At 40.3% G+C, this 17,880-nt stretch overlaps 1 protein-coding gene across 1 annotated transcript in view; it reads right to left on the bottom strand.

Moving 5' to 3' along the window:
• Window positions 1–13,586: 13,586 nt before the first annotated feature.
• Window positions 13,587–17,880, bottom strand: part of LOC111146625 (MDM2 binding protein) — a 76,957-nt gene continuing 72,663 nt past the window's right edge. Inside the window, exons 21-22 of the mRNA XM_022502261.1 lie at window positions 14,572–14,637; window positions 13,587–13,792 (exon numbers count right to left, since the gene is read on the bottom strand). Of these exons, the coding sequence (XP_022357969.1) occupies window positions 13,754–13,792; window positions 14,572–14,637 (105 nt within the window). The 3' untranslated portion in view covers window positions 13,587–13,753. The remainder of the gene's footprint in view (window positions 13,793–14,571; window positions 14,638–17,880) is intronic.

Consider the following 17,880-nt stretch of genomic DNA (forward strand, 5'->3'; position numbering starts at 1 on the left):
TATGCATTGTAAATAACATTAAAATACATATATTAATGCCAATAGTTCAGTTCAACAATATGTAATCTAAGGTGCTCAGTACTACAGGAAGTATGAGTTAATTACTCATAATTAAATTGCAAAGATCCTATTCTATATTTATAGATGAATTAAAATGATCATAATTACAAATATTTCTTCATCACTTGAGTTTTAGACTGATTAATATCTGGGTGGGGGGTCAACAAATTACATTCTCTGCATTTATAAAAACTTAATTTAAATATTTATATTTTAGAAAAAATACATTTGAATAAATTAATGCATTTTCTGAATTAAAATGTACTAGCAAGAAGTAGACGATTTTACTAAGAGAATTATGTATATGAATCCTTGTTTTTTCCTTCAAAGTTAAGTGTGTCATATCAGAGTGGCTATGGTGAATCAATTTCAAATACTCATTTTTCCTTGTTTCTGAATTGAAGAAATTACATAATGATTTTACACTGTAGATTTTAATCTTGTCTTGATGTGTGTTTGAATGTTGTGAATGACACACAATCAGATGTCTGGATCATGCCTGGGTAGAGTTGGAGAATTAACTGATTCATTTGGGGGAATTTGTTTTTGTCCAATCTGCTCTGTGTTTAATCCGTTTCTTATTGGAATCAATGAATTATTAAGTTTGCGTTTGTCCCTTTAAGGGCCAATCAATACTAATGACTGATGTTTCAGCTGTACTCGTGGGAAGCCTCCCATTTGCTCTTGGTGAGGTTCAAGGAGCCCTAAGCATCCCAGGGATTTAAAGAAGGCCAATAGAAATATAGTTACCAATCTCCTTCCTGACTTGAACTAAGGAGAAGAAAAAAACCATAAACCTCTTAAAAACACCCAGGTAGGGCGTTTAATTAATTCTTTCAATTGATATAGTTAAAATGCTAAAAAATGCATTCGCCTGAAATTAACGAGAAGCCTTTCTGGCCTTTCTTTTACAAATACGAGGTATTCCATCTTGAGGGGATTGGAGTGGACGGGGGTGAGGGAGTAATTTTTGAATGTACATTGAGTTAAAAAAATGTGCCTATGTTTATAGCACCATGGATGTCTTGTAAAATTTATATATGAATTAAATAAATATTCACCTCTGAATATGGTGGACCGGCTGGCTGGTGGTTTCATCAAAGTCACAGAGGGAGTGTGAAGACACAACCTGCTGTTCTCTTCCTCCAGGACTGGCTCCAGAAGGTGCTAATGGGTAAAGGAGGATGCCGCTGGAAAATTTGCTTTTATTGGGGGGTAGGATTGTGTATAATTTCAGGATGGGTCTGCATCTGGGACTTGGGGATCTTGGCTCTCATTTTAACTAAAGTTTCATGGAATTTAAGCTGTACACCAAGCTCCAAATACTTAAGTTCTCTGTCCTACTATAACTTGGTTTGTGTTTCAATTGCTTATTATTAATCTTAGTCTATGGCTGAGAAGTCTTTCTACTATTTGAAAATTGAGTAGTAGTGAGATTACATTTAGAACTGTAGAATCTCACTTTTGAAGAGACTTCAGAGGTCATCAAGCCCATTAGTGCCCAAAGTTTATTTATAATTTTAGCAATACTACCCTAGGATCTTAGGGTATATCATTTGCTAGTAACAGTGCAACACAATATATACATATAAAAATGAATGTGCACCAATTAAATTTTTTTAAGAAGTCTGTACCACCCAGAGTCATCCCACATACACTCCTGGTCTAAGTAGTGCATTTGGGGGAATGCCGACCTTGTATATGCATCCCTTACGGTTCATTCTGCCTGACATGGAAAGTTTCCAGCTATGGGATGAGAGCTCCTTCTTTCCCAAGGCAGGTCCTTCCACTGCTGGATGGTGAGAGTTGTTGCAAAGTTCTTATTCTTAGAGCCAAAATTTAGGTCTGCCTTTCAGTCCTGACCCGTTCTACCCTAGAAAACACTGGAAGTCTGATCTCTCTACCACATGAATGTCTTATAGGATAAAAAGACATATCAGGGCTGGGAGAAACCAGGGAATAGAAAAATGATCTGAAAATGGCTTTAAGTAGGACACCTCAAATTCCTTCTTTTTATCTTTAAAGAACCGATTGGCCAAGATTAAAACTCTCCGTACTACCTAGTGGTGGAGAGTGATGGGAAAGCAGGCATTTATTTATAAGGCCATTAGTAGGTCTACATTTGGCAACAATCTGCGAGGTTATCTGGCAATATCTAGAAAAATTCTAACACACATGTACCTTTTGACTGTAAGGATTTATTCTAGAGATAAAGTGCACAAAGACTAACATGGAAGAATCATCCTGGTGGCGTTCGTTGTAGAATGAAGCTAAAAAGGTCAGGAAGGTCATTAAAAGCCAAACAAATCCCAGCGTGTAGATGCGCTAGATTCCACAGTGTGACAAGGACCCATCTCTTAAGTGCTACTATGACAAAGTTCCTAAGGGCAACTTCTGCAAAATGCAGATAAAAACACAGACGTATGGATACGGATATGGAGTCCATGTGTTGTTTAAAAGGTGATTCTCCTGAAGAACGGCACCTGCCAGGACGTTTTGGGAATCTGTGCTCGTGCTGTCTTCATGATGATGGAGGGCGGGGGAGACACTTGGCCTTCACTGAACAGGAGCCACTGCCAGTAGATGTCCTGCAACAGGAGGACAGTCCCCGCATCCAGGGGGACCGTTATCCACACAACTGTTTTGTCCTGTGAGTTGCTTGGGTAGGTGAAACCCGTGGTTTATCTGAGCCTAGACCCTGACTATACCTTACAAAGGAAAACATGTTTTGACCGATTCAATACATTCTGAATTTTCTAGGTATGGACCTAGCACGTATATGGAAGGAAGACTGTGGTTTTGGTTCGTTCAGGGCGTTTTATCAAACATTTTATCAGAACGAGTCACCCAGAGCCAGTGTGTACGCGGTGCTCGAGTCATCGACACAGAACACCGGACTCCCGTGTACACGCACCTCAGGGACACGGGGTCTGAGTTATTTTACCTTTCAGTGTGGTTGTGCCCCAGCATCTCCATATTGAAGTGCATCGTATTTTATGATTATGACTTTCCTTTTCCAAACTTCTTTACCTTACAGTTAGAGAATATCGATTTTAAACAATCCCGAGCGCACAGAGGCTTACTGCTGGGCGCAGCAGATTCCCTCCATGCCACTGTCTAGCGTCCGAGACGCTCTGCTGCGGGCCCAGCCGGAGGCCCCACCACCGCCGGCTTTGCTTGCCCCGAGGACTTGTGCTGCTGAGACCCGACCCCCCGCTTGCTCGGAAACGCTGCCCCTCCAAGCCCCGCGTCCACTGGCTACCGCCACCAGGCAGCCAGCGAAGGAGATGCATCCTGGCATCTCTGGGTTTTGCCATCAATTCCGGACTTGGGTGAAGAGCCACACACCGTAGGCCCTAAGAACTGTGTCCTGAGCGGCCACGAATGACCTGAGCAGTCTGATACTGTACAGGATTTCAAGCTTTGGGGGGCCCAACAGGAGCTCATAACAGGAAGGAGCCGAGTGGGAAAAGAATGTTCTTCGTCCTTCTTCTGTGTACTTCCCCCGAGACATGGTTTCTGCATACACCGTGTGCCCCGAGACACTCCCTGTGACTGAGAACACACCCGCCGGGGGACGGGCTGTGTTCTTTGAGCCGGTTACAGGGCAAGCCATGGCCCATGAGTCATGTGTCACCTGCCCTGCTGGCTGCCTTCCCCACCTCTTCTCCCTTTTCCTCTTCACTTCTTGGGGACCTGGAATTGGACATTCCACAACCAGCGTGAGCACCTAATCATACCTTACACAAAGATCCACTCAAAATGGATCACAGACCTAAATAAACGAGATAAAACTATAAGGTGAAAAGATAACCCACAGAATGGGAGAAAAATGTCTATAAGTCATATATCTGATAAGGGCCTTGAATCCAGAATACGTAAAGACCTCTGACATTTGAACAACAAAAAGACAAATCATCCAACTAAAAATGGTCAAAGGAATTGCGTGGACAGTTCTCCAAAGAAGATACGTAAATGGGCCAACAGGCACGTGAAGAGATGCTCAACGTTAGTAGTTATCTGGAAAATGTAAATCAAAACCACAGTGAGATCCCTCCTCACATTTCATGTCATTTGTCAGAAAGACAAATAATTACAAGTACTAGAAAGGATGCTGGGAATTTGGAACCCTAACACGTTCATGGCCGGTAGAAAGGTCAGACGGTACAGCTAGCAGCTTTGGAAAACCATGAAAACAAAAAGGTTAAACGTGGAGTTATCGTACAGTCGAGCAGTTCTACTAGGCACCTACCCAAGATAATGCAAAATGTATGTCCACGCAAAACACTTGTTCACAGAGTCCATAGCTGCCTTATTCGTAATCGCCAAAAGGTGCAAGTGGCCCAGATGTCTGCCCGTTGGTGATCAGCAAAACGTGGCTGATTCACACCTTTGAACGATTCAGCTCTGAAACAGGACGGGGCCTGCCACAGGCTACAACATGGAGGAACCTTGAAAACCTCACGCTAAGAGAAAGAAACCAGACACACAAGGCCATACTTGTAGGAGTCAATGCACATGACATGTCCGGGAGAGGCAAATCTGGAGATACAGAGAGTAGATCCGTGTCTGCCAGGGGCTGGGAGGAGGGAGAATAGGGAATGACGGCCAGTAGATACGGCCTGTCCGTTTGCGGGGGATGAAAATGTTCTGGAAATAGCCGTGATGGCCACACAACTTTGTGAGTGTACCAAACCCACCGAGTTATCCACTCTACAGGGTGAGTTTCATGATGTGTGAGTTACATCTCAAACATATACGCTGTGGGCTTTTTTTTTTTTTTTAAAGATTTTATTTATTTGACAGACAGAGATCACAAGTAAGCAGGGAGGCAGGCAGAGAGAGAGGAGGAAGCAAGCTCCCTGCTGAGCACAGAGCCTGATGCGGGGCTCGATCCCAGGACCCTGAGATCATGACAAGCCAAAGGCAGAGGCTTTAACCCACTGAGCCACCCAGGCGTCCCTGCTGTAGGCGTTTTATGTCTCACATTCTAATCTAGCCCCTTAGATGAAAGCCACACCCACAATCCTTTTTCAGGACAGCTCTCTCTTCCCTTGGGTAACAGGGTGCCTGGGGGACCAGGGTGCTTGGGGGACCACGCTCCCCCTGAGATTCTTAAAAGCCCTTCTGTCTAGCAGAGAGGGTCTGCTTTGAAATCACTAACCGTAAATATTTCTAAGGTCTTAATCAAGGATTATATAAGCACACCTTAAATTCGATCTTTTTCCTTTGAGAGACTTTTGCTATCGGAGATGCTGGAAGTGGGAAACCATTTTATTTTCAGATCTGTAATGCCCTCAGCCCTCAGGATTTCCTCTAAATGCTGGAAAGCCGCACAGTTCCTTCTCCGGCTCATCTCTCTTTTCCTGCATCTTACCACATTCAGCTGAACGAACAAAGGGTCCACTGACACTTTTTTTTTTTTTTTAACATTCTGCCTAGAAATAACTGGAAGAATCCATGAGTTCATTAGATGCAACTTATTTTCCAGCTCCTGCGGGCAACAGTGTTGCCAAACATACCATCTCTGCACAATGCAGCTCAGCTGTGGAGCCCAGTGGCTCCCCCTTTCCCTCCTCCCAAACTCCTCATCTTAAAGAGTGAGGGCTTTCAGCTTCGTTCACAGCCCCAGGAAATAACGCCCCAGCACAGCTGCTGTTGAAGCCCCGTCTCTGTGCTCTTTTGCGTTTCCCTTGGAAGGTCCCTGTGATGCTCGCCCTGTGTAAAGGCAGAGCAACTGCCTGGCAGGCGGGGCTCCTCGTGGCAGAGCCCCCAAGTTCGCGCAGCTGCCCTCCAGGCCAGCCCGCTCTGCTGGGAGCTCAGCTTGCACAAAGTGCAATCTGCCCGAAGCTCCCCGGCTAAAATATCTTGCACGGTCAAAAGCTGACCTATGTCTCTGAACCTGTTAGGTCTCTCCTTTGTGCTTATCTTCACATTTATTTGAAGTCTCTTGAACCACTTTTTATTTGGGAATTCAGGCCCTGAGGTAGGCAATGTGGAGATCATGCCGGGAAGGCAACTAAAAGTTTAGGAACTGATTTCTCCGATCAGTTGAAAAGACCAACAGAGTTTTCCAAGTCAATACAACCGGTTCGCTTTGGAGATGTAACTTGAGCTAAACAAAATCTCCAAAACGCGGATGGAGTTACTGTGTTTTCTTGGCGAGGATCTATCTGGTCTCCCTTGTCTCTTGTCTTTCTCCACGCGCCTTCGCCTCCCGTCCTTCACCACCCACTCACCTCCTCAGGCTCACAGGCCTCACACAGCCAACAGAGCTGTAGTGAGTGCACAATGCTTTGGAAACTGCATTTGATGACTCTTTCGAGGGCAAAACTGTTTGGGGCTCAGCAGTTTCATACTGTTCAACCTAACAGAGAACACGCAAGTTTCATCAAGTAGATTGGATCCGTGGTTCCTCTACTACTAGTCATCTGGGACTATGACTTTGATAGGACAATGGTACTTTAAAAGGAAATAAGGCAATTTCCTTATTGGAAATAAGGAAAAAGGAAATAAGGGTGATTTTATTAAGTATCAGAGAACACTCTAGTAGCCATGTTACACAGCATGCACCAATTGCAAGTATGCGGTTTGATGAGTTTTGATAAATGCATATGTAGTCAAATTAAAAAAGAATTTTAAAATGCAGCACAATAATAAAAGTACTCAATATTTAAAAAAAAAAAAAGTGTGTACGCAGTGTAGCCACCATCCCACCATGATATAGAACATCTACATCACCACCAAGTTTCCTGGGGCCAGTTTCCAGTCACCCCAACATCTGGCCCCAGGAAACTATTTGGACCCTGTATTTCTCTTTTCTAGAATTTCAGTATCTGGCATTTTCTTATCAGCGTATTGTGAGAGTCATCCATGTGGCTGACGATTTTAGTTTGTCTTATTGCATTGGTAAGTAGTATTCCATTATATACACATTTTATGATTTGTTTATCCGTTCACTTATTGACGTATCTTTGGGCTGTTTGGCCAACCCAAGCCGGGTTTGTTCAAGTGATGACATACTGTGTGTTGGCTAATTGAACTTATTAAGAATTAAAAAACAAAAAACAATGAATTAAGCCAGGGAGGAGGAGCCAAAATGGTGGCAGAGCAGGGAGGCCTAAGTCCGTCTGGGGCCTCCGATATAGCCGGGTAGTTCTCGAATCATCCGGAACACCTGAGGAATCAATCGGAGATCTGAGAAAAGAAATGCTGCGATGCTACCAGTAGAAAAGGAACTACTTCTTGGAGGGTAGGAGGTGTGGAGACTTGAATCCGATGTGACAGAGCCGAGGATACGGTGGAGGGGAGGGCACCTGCTCAAGGAGGCCACCGTGAAGTATTACGGAAGTATTACAAAGTCGGACCTTCTGGAAGCCTGCTGCAGGGGGGATGTCCCTGGCTTAAAGGTGCTTGGATGACGAAGCGGGACGGAAGCCCAGGTGGGACGGCGTTGTCTGAGGATCCCCAGGGTGACGAGAAGAGCGGGGGTGCCTGAGTGTGGCAGTTTCCAGGCATAGGAGCAGGGAGGCCGGCTGAGAACAGTGAATCTAGGCGCCGGCATTCTGCTCTGTGTTGCCATAAACCCTGAGGGGCTCCACAGTCGGGCAACCGCTGTGCTGGCAGGCGCCCAGCAGGAGGCAGAAGCGCAGTGAGACCCTCACACCGTTTCCCAGGGGAGGGACAGGATGGGTGCGCGCCATAGGAGTCCACAGACATTGCAGTTTTGAAACTCAGTGGCAAAACTCTGTTAGGGGCTGGGTGAACACAGAGTTCTGACAGAAACTGGGGAGACAAGAGTGATTGCTTTTCCGTGAGGGCTCACTAAAGAGTGGGGAGCATGAACTTTCAGTCCTGGGGTTAAAGGAGTTGAGGGGGCTGCCATATTCATCCCGCCCATCAGTGTTGAAAGGCTTCATGGAGCAAAACAGCGCCACCTAGTGGAGACGGGAGCCTGTTACACTGATCCCTGCTTCCCTACACACCGGCCTTGGGTGCATTTGAAATCAGTTGGGCAAGTCCACCAACAGCCCCTCCTTCAGAAAACCAGCCAGGACAGCTGGCTCTCAGCAAGTTTACAGATCATAGAGGGCTGCAAAGCTTCGGCTCCTGGGGAAAGCAGTAGATAGCATTCTTTGTACTTTTATTCTTTAGTCTTTCGGTATTATTTTCTCAGTACTTTTTTTCAATTCATTTTTATTTTTTAATTTTAAATTTTATGTTGTATACAGATATTTTTATTTTTTTGTCTCCTTTCATTGTATCACTTTTGTTATTTTATTTTATTATATACAAATTATGTTATTATATAATTACATACTATAGTATTAATACTTTATATTAATTTATTAAATATATACTATACATATGTTTCTCTTCCTTTACTATTTTAAGATCTAGTTTCTTTTCACAAGCAGATCAAAATACACCCAGTTTTTGTTTTGTTTCTTCTGTTTTATTTCATTTTTTTCTGTTGTCATTGTTGTTATTTGTGCCTTTTCTCTCTTTTTTTTTCTTTTCTGGACGTAATGACAAGACACAGAAACTCACCCCAAAAGAAAGAACAGAAGGTAGGACTCACTGCCAGGGATTTAGTCAACATGGATATAAGTAAGATGTCGGAACTAGAATTTAAAGCAATGATTATGAAGATACTAGCTGGGCTTAAAAAAGCAGAGAAGACACTAGACAACCCTTTACTATAGAAATAAAAGAACTAAAATCTAGTCAGACCTGAATTAAAAATGCTATTACTGACACGCAGTCCCAAGTAAAGGTTATAATAAAATGAGGATGAATGAAGCAGAAGAGCAAAGCAGTGATATAGAAGATAAAATGATGGAAAATAAGGAACTTATTAAGAGAGAAATAAAACTATTAGATCATTAAGGGAGACTGAAAGAACAGAGCAATTCCAGAAAGCGATATAATATCCATATAGTAGGGGTCCCAAAAGACAAGGAGCAGAAGAAAGGGGCAGAAGGTTTACTTGAACAAATTATAGCTCAGAACTTCCCTAATTTGAGGAAGGAAACAGGTATTCAAGTCAGGAGGCACAGAGAACCCCTCCTTAAAATCAATCAAGATAGGTAAACATCTTGACATATAATAGTGAATCTTGCAAATTTCAAATATAAAGACAAAATCCTGAAAACAGCTTGGGAAAAGAGGTCCTTAACCTACAAGGGTAGACACATAAGGCTGGCAGCAGACCTGTCCACAGAGACCTGGCAGGCTGGAAAGGACTGGCACGATATATTCAGTATGCTCAATGGTAAACCAAGAATACTTTATCCAGCAAGGCTGTCATTCAGAACAGAAGGAGAGTGAAGAGTTTTTAGGACAAAGAAAAACTAAAGGAATTTGTGAACACTAAACCAACCCTGCAATAAATATTAAAATGTATCCTTGAGTGGAGAGTGAGCCCAAAAGTAACAAAGATAAGAAAGGAACAAGGACTTTACAGGTAATTCAATGGCACTAAATTTGTACCTATCAATACTTACTCTGAGTGTAAATGGACTAAATGCTGCAAACAAAAGGCACAAGGTATCAGACTGGATAAAAAAACAAGACCCATCAATATGCTGCTGGACTCATTTTAGACTTACATCTCCAGATTAAAAGTGAGGGGGTGGAGAACAAGTTACCATGCTAATGGACATCAAAAGAAAGCTGGAATAGCCATCCTTATATCAGACAAACTATTAAATATATTCCCATATTTTGGCTATTGTGGACATTACTGCTATAAACTTTGGGGTGCATGTACCACTTTAAATCACTATGTCTGTATCCTTTGGAAATACTTAGTGCAACTGCTGGATCATAGGGTAGCTCTATTTTTAGCTTTTTGAGGGACCTCCATGTTGTAAGGTATATCAGACAAACTAGATTTTAAACCAAAGACTATAATAAGAGATAAAAGACAACAAAGCAATCTACACATTCAATGCAAAACTTCCATGTTGTAAGGTATATCAGACAAACTAGATTTTAAACCAAAGACTATAATAAGAGATAAAAGACAACAATGCAATCTACACATTCAATGCAATACCTATCAAAATAACACCAGCATTTTTCACAGAGCTGGAACAAACAATTATAAAATTTGTACGGAACCAGAAGAGACCCTGAATAGGCAAAGTAATGTTGAAAAAGAAAACCAAAGTTGGAAGCATCACAATTCTGGACTTTGAGCTCTATTACAAAGCTGTAATCATCAAGACAGTATGGTACTGGCACAAAAACAGACACACAGATCGGTGGAACAGACAAGAAAACCCAGAAACTGACCCTCAACTCTATGGTCAACTAATCTTCAACAAAGCAGGAAAGAATATCCAATGGAAAAAAGAAAGTCTCTTCCACAAATGGTGTTGGGAAAATTGGACAGCCACATTCAGAAGAACGAAACTGGATGACTTTCTCACATCATACAGAAAAGTAAACTCAAAATGGATGAAAGACCTAAATGTGAGACAGGAATCCATCAAAATCCTAGAGAAGAATGCAGGCAGCAACGTGTTTGACCCCAGCTGCAACAACTTCTTGCTAGACACATCTCCAAAGGCAAGCAAAACAAAAACAAATATGACTATTGGGACTTCATCAGGATAAAAAGCTTTTGCACAGCAAAGGAAACAGTTGACAAAACTAAAAGGCAATCTATAGAATGAGAGAAGATATTTGCAAATGACTTATCAGATAAAGGGCTAGTGTCCAAAATCTATAAAGAACTTATCAAACTCAACACCCAAAAAACAAATAATCCAATCCAGAAATGGGCAAAAAACATGAACAGACATTTCTCCAAAGAAAACATACAAATGGCCAACAGACACATGAAAACATGCTCAACATCATTCAACATCAGGGAAATGCAAATCAAAACTACAGTGAGATACCACCTCACACTGGTCAGAATGGCTTATATCAGGATGTCAGTAAACAACAAGTCTTAGCGAGGATGCAGAGAAAGTGGAACCTTCTAACACTGTTGGTGGGAATGCAAACTGGTGCAGCCACTGTGGAAAACAACATGGAGGTCCCTCAAAAAGCTAAAAATAGAGCTACCCTGTGATCCAGCAGTTGCACTAAGTATTTCCAAAGGATACAGACATAGTGATTTAAAGTGGTACATGCACCCCAAAGTTTATAGCAGTAATGTCCACAATAGCCAAACTATGGGAAGAGCTTAGATGTCCATTGACAGATGACTGGACAAAGAAGATGTGGTATACCTCTACAATGGAGTATTACTCAGCCATCAAAAAGAATGAAATGTTGCCATTTGCAAGGACTTGGATAGAACTAGAGGGTACTATGCTAAGGGAAATAAGTCAGTCAGAGAAAAAAAAATATGGCATAATTTCATTCATATGTGGAAGAAACAAAACAGATGAACAAAGCGAAAGGGAAGGAAAAATAAAATGAGATAAAAACCGAAGGGAGGCAAACCATAAGAGACTCTTAACTATAAGAAACAAACTGAGGGTTGTTAGAGGGGAGGAGAGGTGGGATGGGGTAACTGGGTAATGGGCATTAAGGAGGACACTTGATGTAATGAGCACTGGGTGTTATATGCAACCAATGAATTACTAAATTCTACCCCTGAAATGAATAATATGTTTAGTATGTTAACTAAATTGAATTTAAATAACAAATTTAAAAATTAAATAACAAAATTAAAAAAAAAATTAAGCTGGTGTGAGTATTTAGGTTCAATTTTTTGTAATGATTTACCTTGGGTAAACAGGGCATGGCTGAGTGTTAAGTTGAATTTTATAAGAAAGTCAAATATTTTCAAAATGATTATAGCATTTTCCTTTCCCACCAGCAATACACGAGATTTCCAAATGCCCCACATAGTCACCAAGACATGGTATCATGTTTTAAAATTGGATCCATTCTAGTGGGTGTTTAGTGATATCTCATTATGGTTTTTTTTTTTAAGCTATTTTTTTTTAAATTTTATTTATTTATTTACTTGACAAACAGAGACCACAAGTAGGCAGAGAGGCAGGCAGAGAGAGAGGAGGAAGCAGGCTCCCTGCTAAGCAGAGAGTCCGATGTGGGGCTCGATCCCAGGACACCGGGATCATGACCTGAGCTGAAGGCAGAGGCTTTAACCCACTGAGCCACCCAGGCGCCCCTCTCATTATTTGCCTTCTCATTATTTGCCTTCCCCTGATGGCTGATGATACTGCACATCTTTTCATGTGTTTATTGCCATTCCTATATCTTCTTTTGTGAAATGTTTTTTCAACTCCTTGCCTATTTAAAAAAAAAACCTTAGGTAATGTAAAACGGTAAAGGTTCTTTATGTATTCTAAATAAAATGCTCATCATCACTATTTTCCATCCTCAAAAAAGGAAACAGGGACTCTGCTGGTCGGTGTCCAAACTAATTTCTCAGAAAGGCAATCTGGAAATGTCATCAATCTTTTTTTTTTTTTTTTTAAATAAGAAAATATTACCATCAATCTTAAGAGCCACAGATTCCATTCCTAAAAAGTTATACTAAGGAATAATCACTGATATATTAGGAAGATTCATTATAGTTTTATTTATAATAGGGGAAAAGTGAGCCTGTATGTCCAATAAAGGGGACTGGTTAAACAAATTGTGGTTCCCTGGTATTATGCAGTAATTAAAATGATACATGATATAAAATTCATGGTACATTTTTAAGTGAAAAGCAAGCTATAAATTAATACACATATATGTATGAGCATACATACACACATACGGATGACCCCCATTTAAAAAATATTTTAAAAATAATTATATATATATATTTTTAAAATAGCAACAGTGGTGGGGTGCCTGGGTGACTCAGGTCATGATCTCAGGGTCCTGGGGTCCAGCCCGAGTTGGCTCCCTGCTTAGCAGGGAGTCAGCTTCTCCCTCTAACCCTCCCCCACCCCAGCTCATGCTTGCTCTCCCTCTCTCTCAAATAAATGAATAAAATCTTTAAAAAATACATTAACAGTGGTTACACAGAGATAGTGAGGCAATGTTGGAATTTGTTTTTTACTCTGTTTTGTATTTTCTGCATTTCCCTGATTTTGTACCATGGGAAAAGATCTTATTTTCTGGCAATCTCTACTTAGTCATTCTTACTATATCTTATTTTCACAATTTCTTCCCTTTCTTTGTTTTTAATCCCAAATAAACATTGATAGCTCCAAGTGCAGTGGCTCTGGGGCAGGGGTAAGGGAAGATGGCTACCTGTGTGAATTTTTTTACCAATATTTTCTAAACCAGGAATCGTCCAATTAAGTATGCTGTTGGGTCACATGAGAAAAGCCACTGGCAATATCTCACTTGAAATTCAGTAATTTCAATAAGCCTAAAAACAAAGACATTTACCAAGAAGAAAAGAAATACCATTTTCAATTTATTGGAAATTATTAAATAACAAAGAGTAAAATTTTAAAGACATATATAAAAATATTAACCTTAAAAATTAAAATATAGTGAAACTATAAAATAAGTATACAATTAAAGAACACATTAACTGAGCATCCTCAAAACTATATAAATATTGGATACGTATGAAATTCTTTAGAGATACAATATCTATTCTCTGAATAAAGTTTAAAATTTTTTTATAATTTTCAAACTAAGGAAGTAGCAAATAATAGCTCTGTCCAATTTATAAGTGTCCAAAGAGAAAGATTCTGTGCTATTTCTTGCTTGTCTTTTCCAATACCCACTCAATCACCTAGAAGGAGAAAACATAAGATAATTGTTTACTTCTACTGAAAACACAAGGGACAGAAAAAGATACAGTTAAAACTTTTAAAGTGTGGTAGAAAATTTAAAATAAAGTCACATGTTAAAATCTCAAAACACAGTTTATCTTAAAAAACACATTTTATTTTCTAACTGAAGAAAATAAAACTGAAGCTGGATTTCTACTGTAGAGGACGATAACCATCCTCACCCGACACAATAAAGATTCTGCACTGTTTTCTCACCTTTTTTTCCGGTTGTTTTCCAAGGGTCACCAGAAAGAAATTAAACCAAACTTTGAAAACAATTATGGAAATTGGATTAATTTTTCCAGCACTTTGGATTATTTAACAGTTTTTCTTTCTTAACATCACCTTTAGAAACCCTTTTGTTGGGGCGCCTGGGTGGCTCAGTGGGTTAAAGCCTCTGCCGTCCGCTCAGGTCATGATCTCAGGGTCCTGGGATTGAGCCCCGCATCGGGCTCTCTGCTCAGCGGGGAGTCCGCTTCCCCCTCTCTCTCTGCCTGCCTCTCTGCCTACTTGTGATCTCTGTTTGTCAAATAAATAAATAAAATCTTAAAAAAAAAAAGAAACCCTTTTGTTAACTGAGCAGTCTGTTAAAAACTCCTCCTAAATGCTCTGTTTGCATTAACCTATTATTAAGTATGTTAAAGAGAGTTCTCACACAGCATATGTGACGGCATCGTAGCTGTCGTGAAATAAAACAGCAATTTAATTGAATGGAGTTTCTTAAGGATCAGTTATTTACCTGCACAGCATTGTTGTTTGCTGCTTTCTTCATTTCTTCAAATAGACCCCTTGAAGTTTTAAGATCCTAAAAATAACAAAATAAAGTATTTCACAAGTTGTATGTTAAATTACAGAGAATAAGTCATTATTAAATAAACTTGAGATTATCCTAAATCATTCTACAAGTATCATTGTGACTCAGGAAATACTACAAAAAAAATTGAAGTATTATAATTTAGTTTTATCCCCAAATACCAAGATTCTCTAACAACAAAACACACATACATAAATTTCTGTCATTCCTTTTTTTTTTTTTTTTTAATTTTATTTATTTATTTGAGAGAGAGAGAGCACAAGTCGGGGGGGGAGCTTGGGTGGCAGAAGGAGAAGCAGATCCCAGGACCCCAGGATCTCCATCACCTGAAACAAAGGCAAATGCTGAGCCAACTGAGCCACCGAGGCACCCCAAAATTTCTGTGATTCTAACCTCCTATTCCCAGCAGCACTAACCAAATCGAAGCCCCATCCTCGATTATAAATGTCCACAAATGCTTTGGTACTCAGGAAATGAATATACAGCATTTATACTTACTTTTCAGATAAAATATCTTTTCTCTCTTCTTTTTGGTTATTTTACTCCACAACAAAGAGGGAATCACATAGGAAAGGAAACTGAAACCTCTGACTTTTAGAAAATATGATTGTATCAAATTAGATTACAAAGTAAATTAAAAAAATCTAATTGTATTTAAAAAAAGCAGTCCTCTGGCTCTCCAAGTTACGCTTCCCAGAGGAGAGAGAGCTGCTTTCAGTTTTTTCAGCTGTTTCCCTTATGTATACCTGCATGTTTCTAAATAATACACTTATGCTGCTGCTTTTTGGTTTAGCAATTTTAGACGATGATCGTGGTTAGTAGTTACAAAGGTAGTGGATTCTGGTTTCTGAATCTGGCCACCTCACTCTTCTTCTCGGTAACCTGCACCAGTTTCAATCACTAAACAGTCCATGTCTGCATGATTAATCCCACGTACATACAGCTCAGTCCTGAGCTAAGTGATGGTATCCAATGATCTTCTCACATTTTGTTTAACCTCTAGTTAAGTAATATTTGCTTTGTTTGCCACGTATGTATGTAATTCTGGGTCCCCCTGCCAAATGCTACAATCGCCTGATTAAATGTACAAATAGCAAAGTTGTTTCAAATGCTCAAATAACTGGGTAACCTCTTGGTTCAGTTTTCCAAAAAATCTGATTTTTCATTATTATTCTTATTTTTCCCTCTGGTGATCCTTCTCCCACAGCCTGCTCTGATTTGGTCTGAGTGCTCCCTGGGTTAGTTCTTTCTGGACTCCGTCCCTGTTGCTGAACTTCGTTCTCTTGCCCATGCTTCCAAGGGTATACGAATGACTGTTTTTTTTAGACCTTCCCCATCTGAAGTATCTCAGAATCCTCATACCTGACAGAATTTGTGACCAGGTATAACAAAGTAGGTCACTCCGTTTCCCGCAGACTGGAAGGTACTTTTCTACTGTCTTCTAGCATACGACATTACTCAATGTGGAGAAATCCATGGCCATCCTGAGTCTCAGTTCTTTAAATGCAAAATTCCCTTCTGCGAAGCTTTTAAGAAGTGTTCTCTCTATTTCAAGAGGTATGGAATTCCACAATGAGGTGGCTTGTTGTAGAACTGTCATTCACTGGGCTGGACAAGCTGTGTGCCCTTTCAACCATGGCACCTGTGTTCTTCAGTTTTGGAAAACTTGGTTTGATTTTTGATAGTTTGCTCTCCTTTATTCTCTATTTTTAAAACTTCTATTAGTAGCATATTGGATCTTCTGGATTAGTCCTCCCATTTTCTGATCCTATGTTTCATGTTTTTGTCATATGATTCTAATTTCTGGTAACTTTCTTAATCTCAACTATTCAGCCTCTCTATTGGATTGATTTTATCGTATTTTTAATTTCGAAGAGCCTCCATGATCTACACAGATTCTGGAAACAGCATCCTGTTCTAGCTTTATGGGTCCAATTACATTACATTTTCTCTTTCTGAGAAAATTATAGTTTCTTAAAGTCTTTTATAGCTTTCTGCCCCTTAAGAGTTCCCTTCATTCCTTTATGTTCTGGCATCTCTTTTTTTGAAAAAGTCTCAAAAGTCTGCTAATCCTTGGCAGTCCAATCAAATACAAAAACGAAACCTGAATCTTAGTGGAAGCTCTGTCTGGTGGCTTCACGAGGCAGGGTGATTAGGCAGCCGTTGGTTTTTCCCTTGTGGCCTTTACTTCCTTCTTCTCCAGAGGCTCTGTCCGGCAGCGTCACAGAGGTGGGGGAAGAGATGAACGTGCAGTGTACCTCGTAGTTACCTCTGTGGGAGGGCTTGTGGAGGAAGCTGAGGGCTCACTTTGTAGATTTTTATTCAATTCCCCTATCTTCCACCTGACACACCCCTGCTTTCCAGGATACCCGCTATCTTCAAATCCTAAGCACCTCAGAGACTGCCCCTTGAAGAGGTTCGAGTCTCACTGGCATTCCACGGCGCAGGCACTTAGGTTCTAACTTCCTTAACACTGCAATACCACACTTCTGTGTGCTTTGTCTTATCCAATCCACAAGGGACTAAACATTTTTTTCTCTCTTCTTTGTTTTTGTACGTTAATACCATCTTTCTTGAGAGATTTTAAAAAGAAGGTGAATTGAATGCATGTGGTCAATCTGCAGTTTTAAGAACCCACACAAAACTGCGATTTGAGTCAAAAACTCTTCACTGGACGTAACCTAACACCATCTAAGTTGTACAGAAGCGTCATCTGAGTGGCTGATCTGTCCAGTGTGTCACAACTAGTCGATAATGGACTCAAAATTAGAAATGAGGTATTCTGATACCCATTCCAGTTGCCTTTTTACTATATATTAAAACTACTAATTAAACATGTTTTGAGGGGCACCTGGATGGCTCAGATGGTTGGACATCTGCCTTTGGCTCAGGTCATGATCTCAGGGTCCTGGAACAGACCCTCACGTCGGGCTCCTAGCTCAGTGGGGAGCCTGCTTCTCCCTCTTCCTCTGCCTCTGCCCCTGCTTGTGCTCTCACTCTCTCTCAAATGAATAAATTAAAAAAATCTTTAAAAAAGAAAAAAAAAACATGCTTTAAACCTTATTATCAACTTAAGTCAAAGATTTGTTAGGGAAACACTGAGGATACATTTTAAATATAGTTTTCTTCATATGAAGACAAAAATCAAACAAGTCTGATATAAAATACTTTGGCTCCAATTTTTCTTTCTTTCTTTCTTTTTTTTTTTTTAGATTTTATTTATTTATTTGACAG

Source organism: Enhydra lutris, unplaced genomic scaffold, assembly GCF_002288905.1.
Source record: "Enhydra lutris kenyoni isolate GAN:26980312 unplaced genomic scaffold, ASM228890v2 scaffoldscaffold14, whole genome shotgun sequence".
Lineage (NCBI taxonomy): Eukaryota > Metazoa > Chordata > Mammalia > Carnivora > Mustelidae > Enhydra > Enhydra lutris.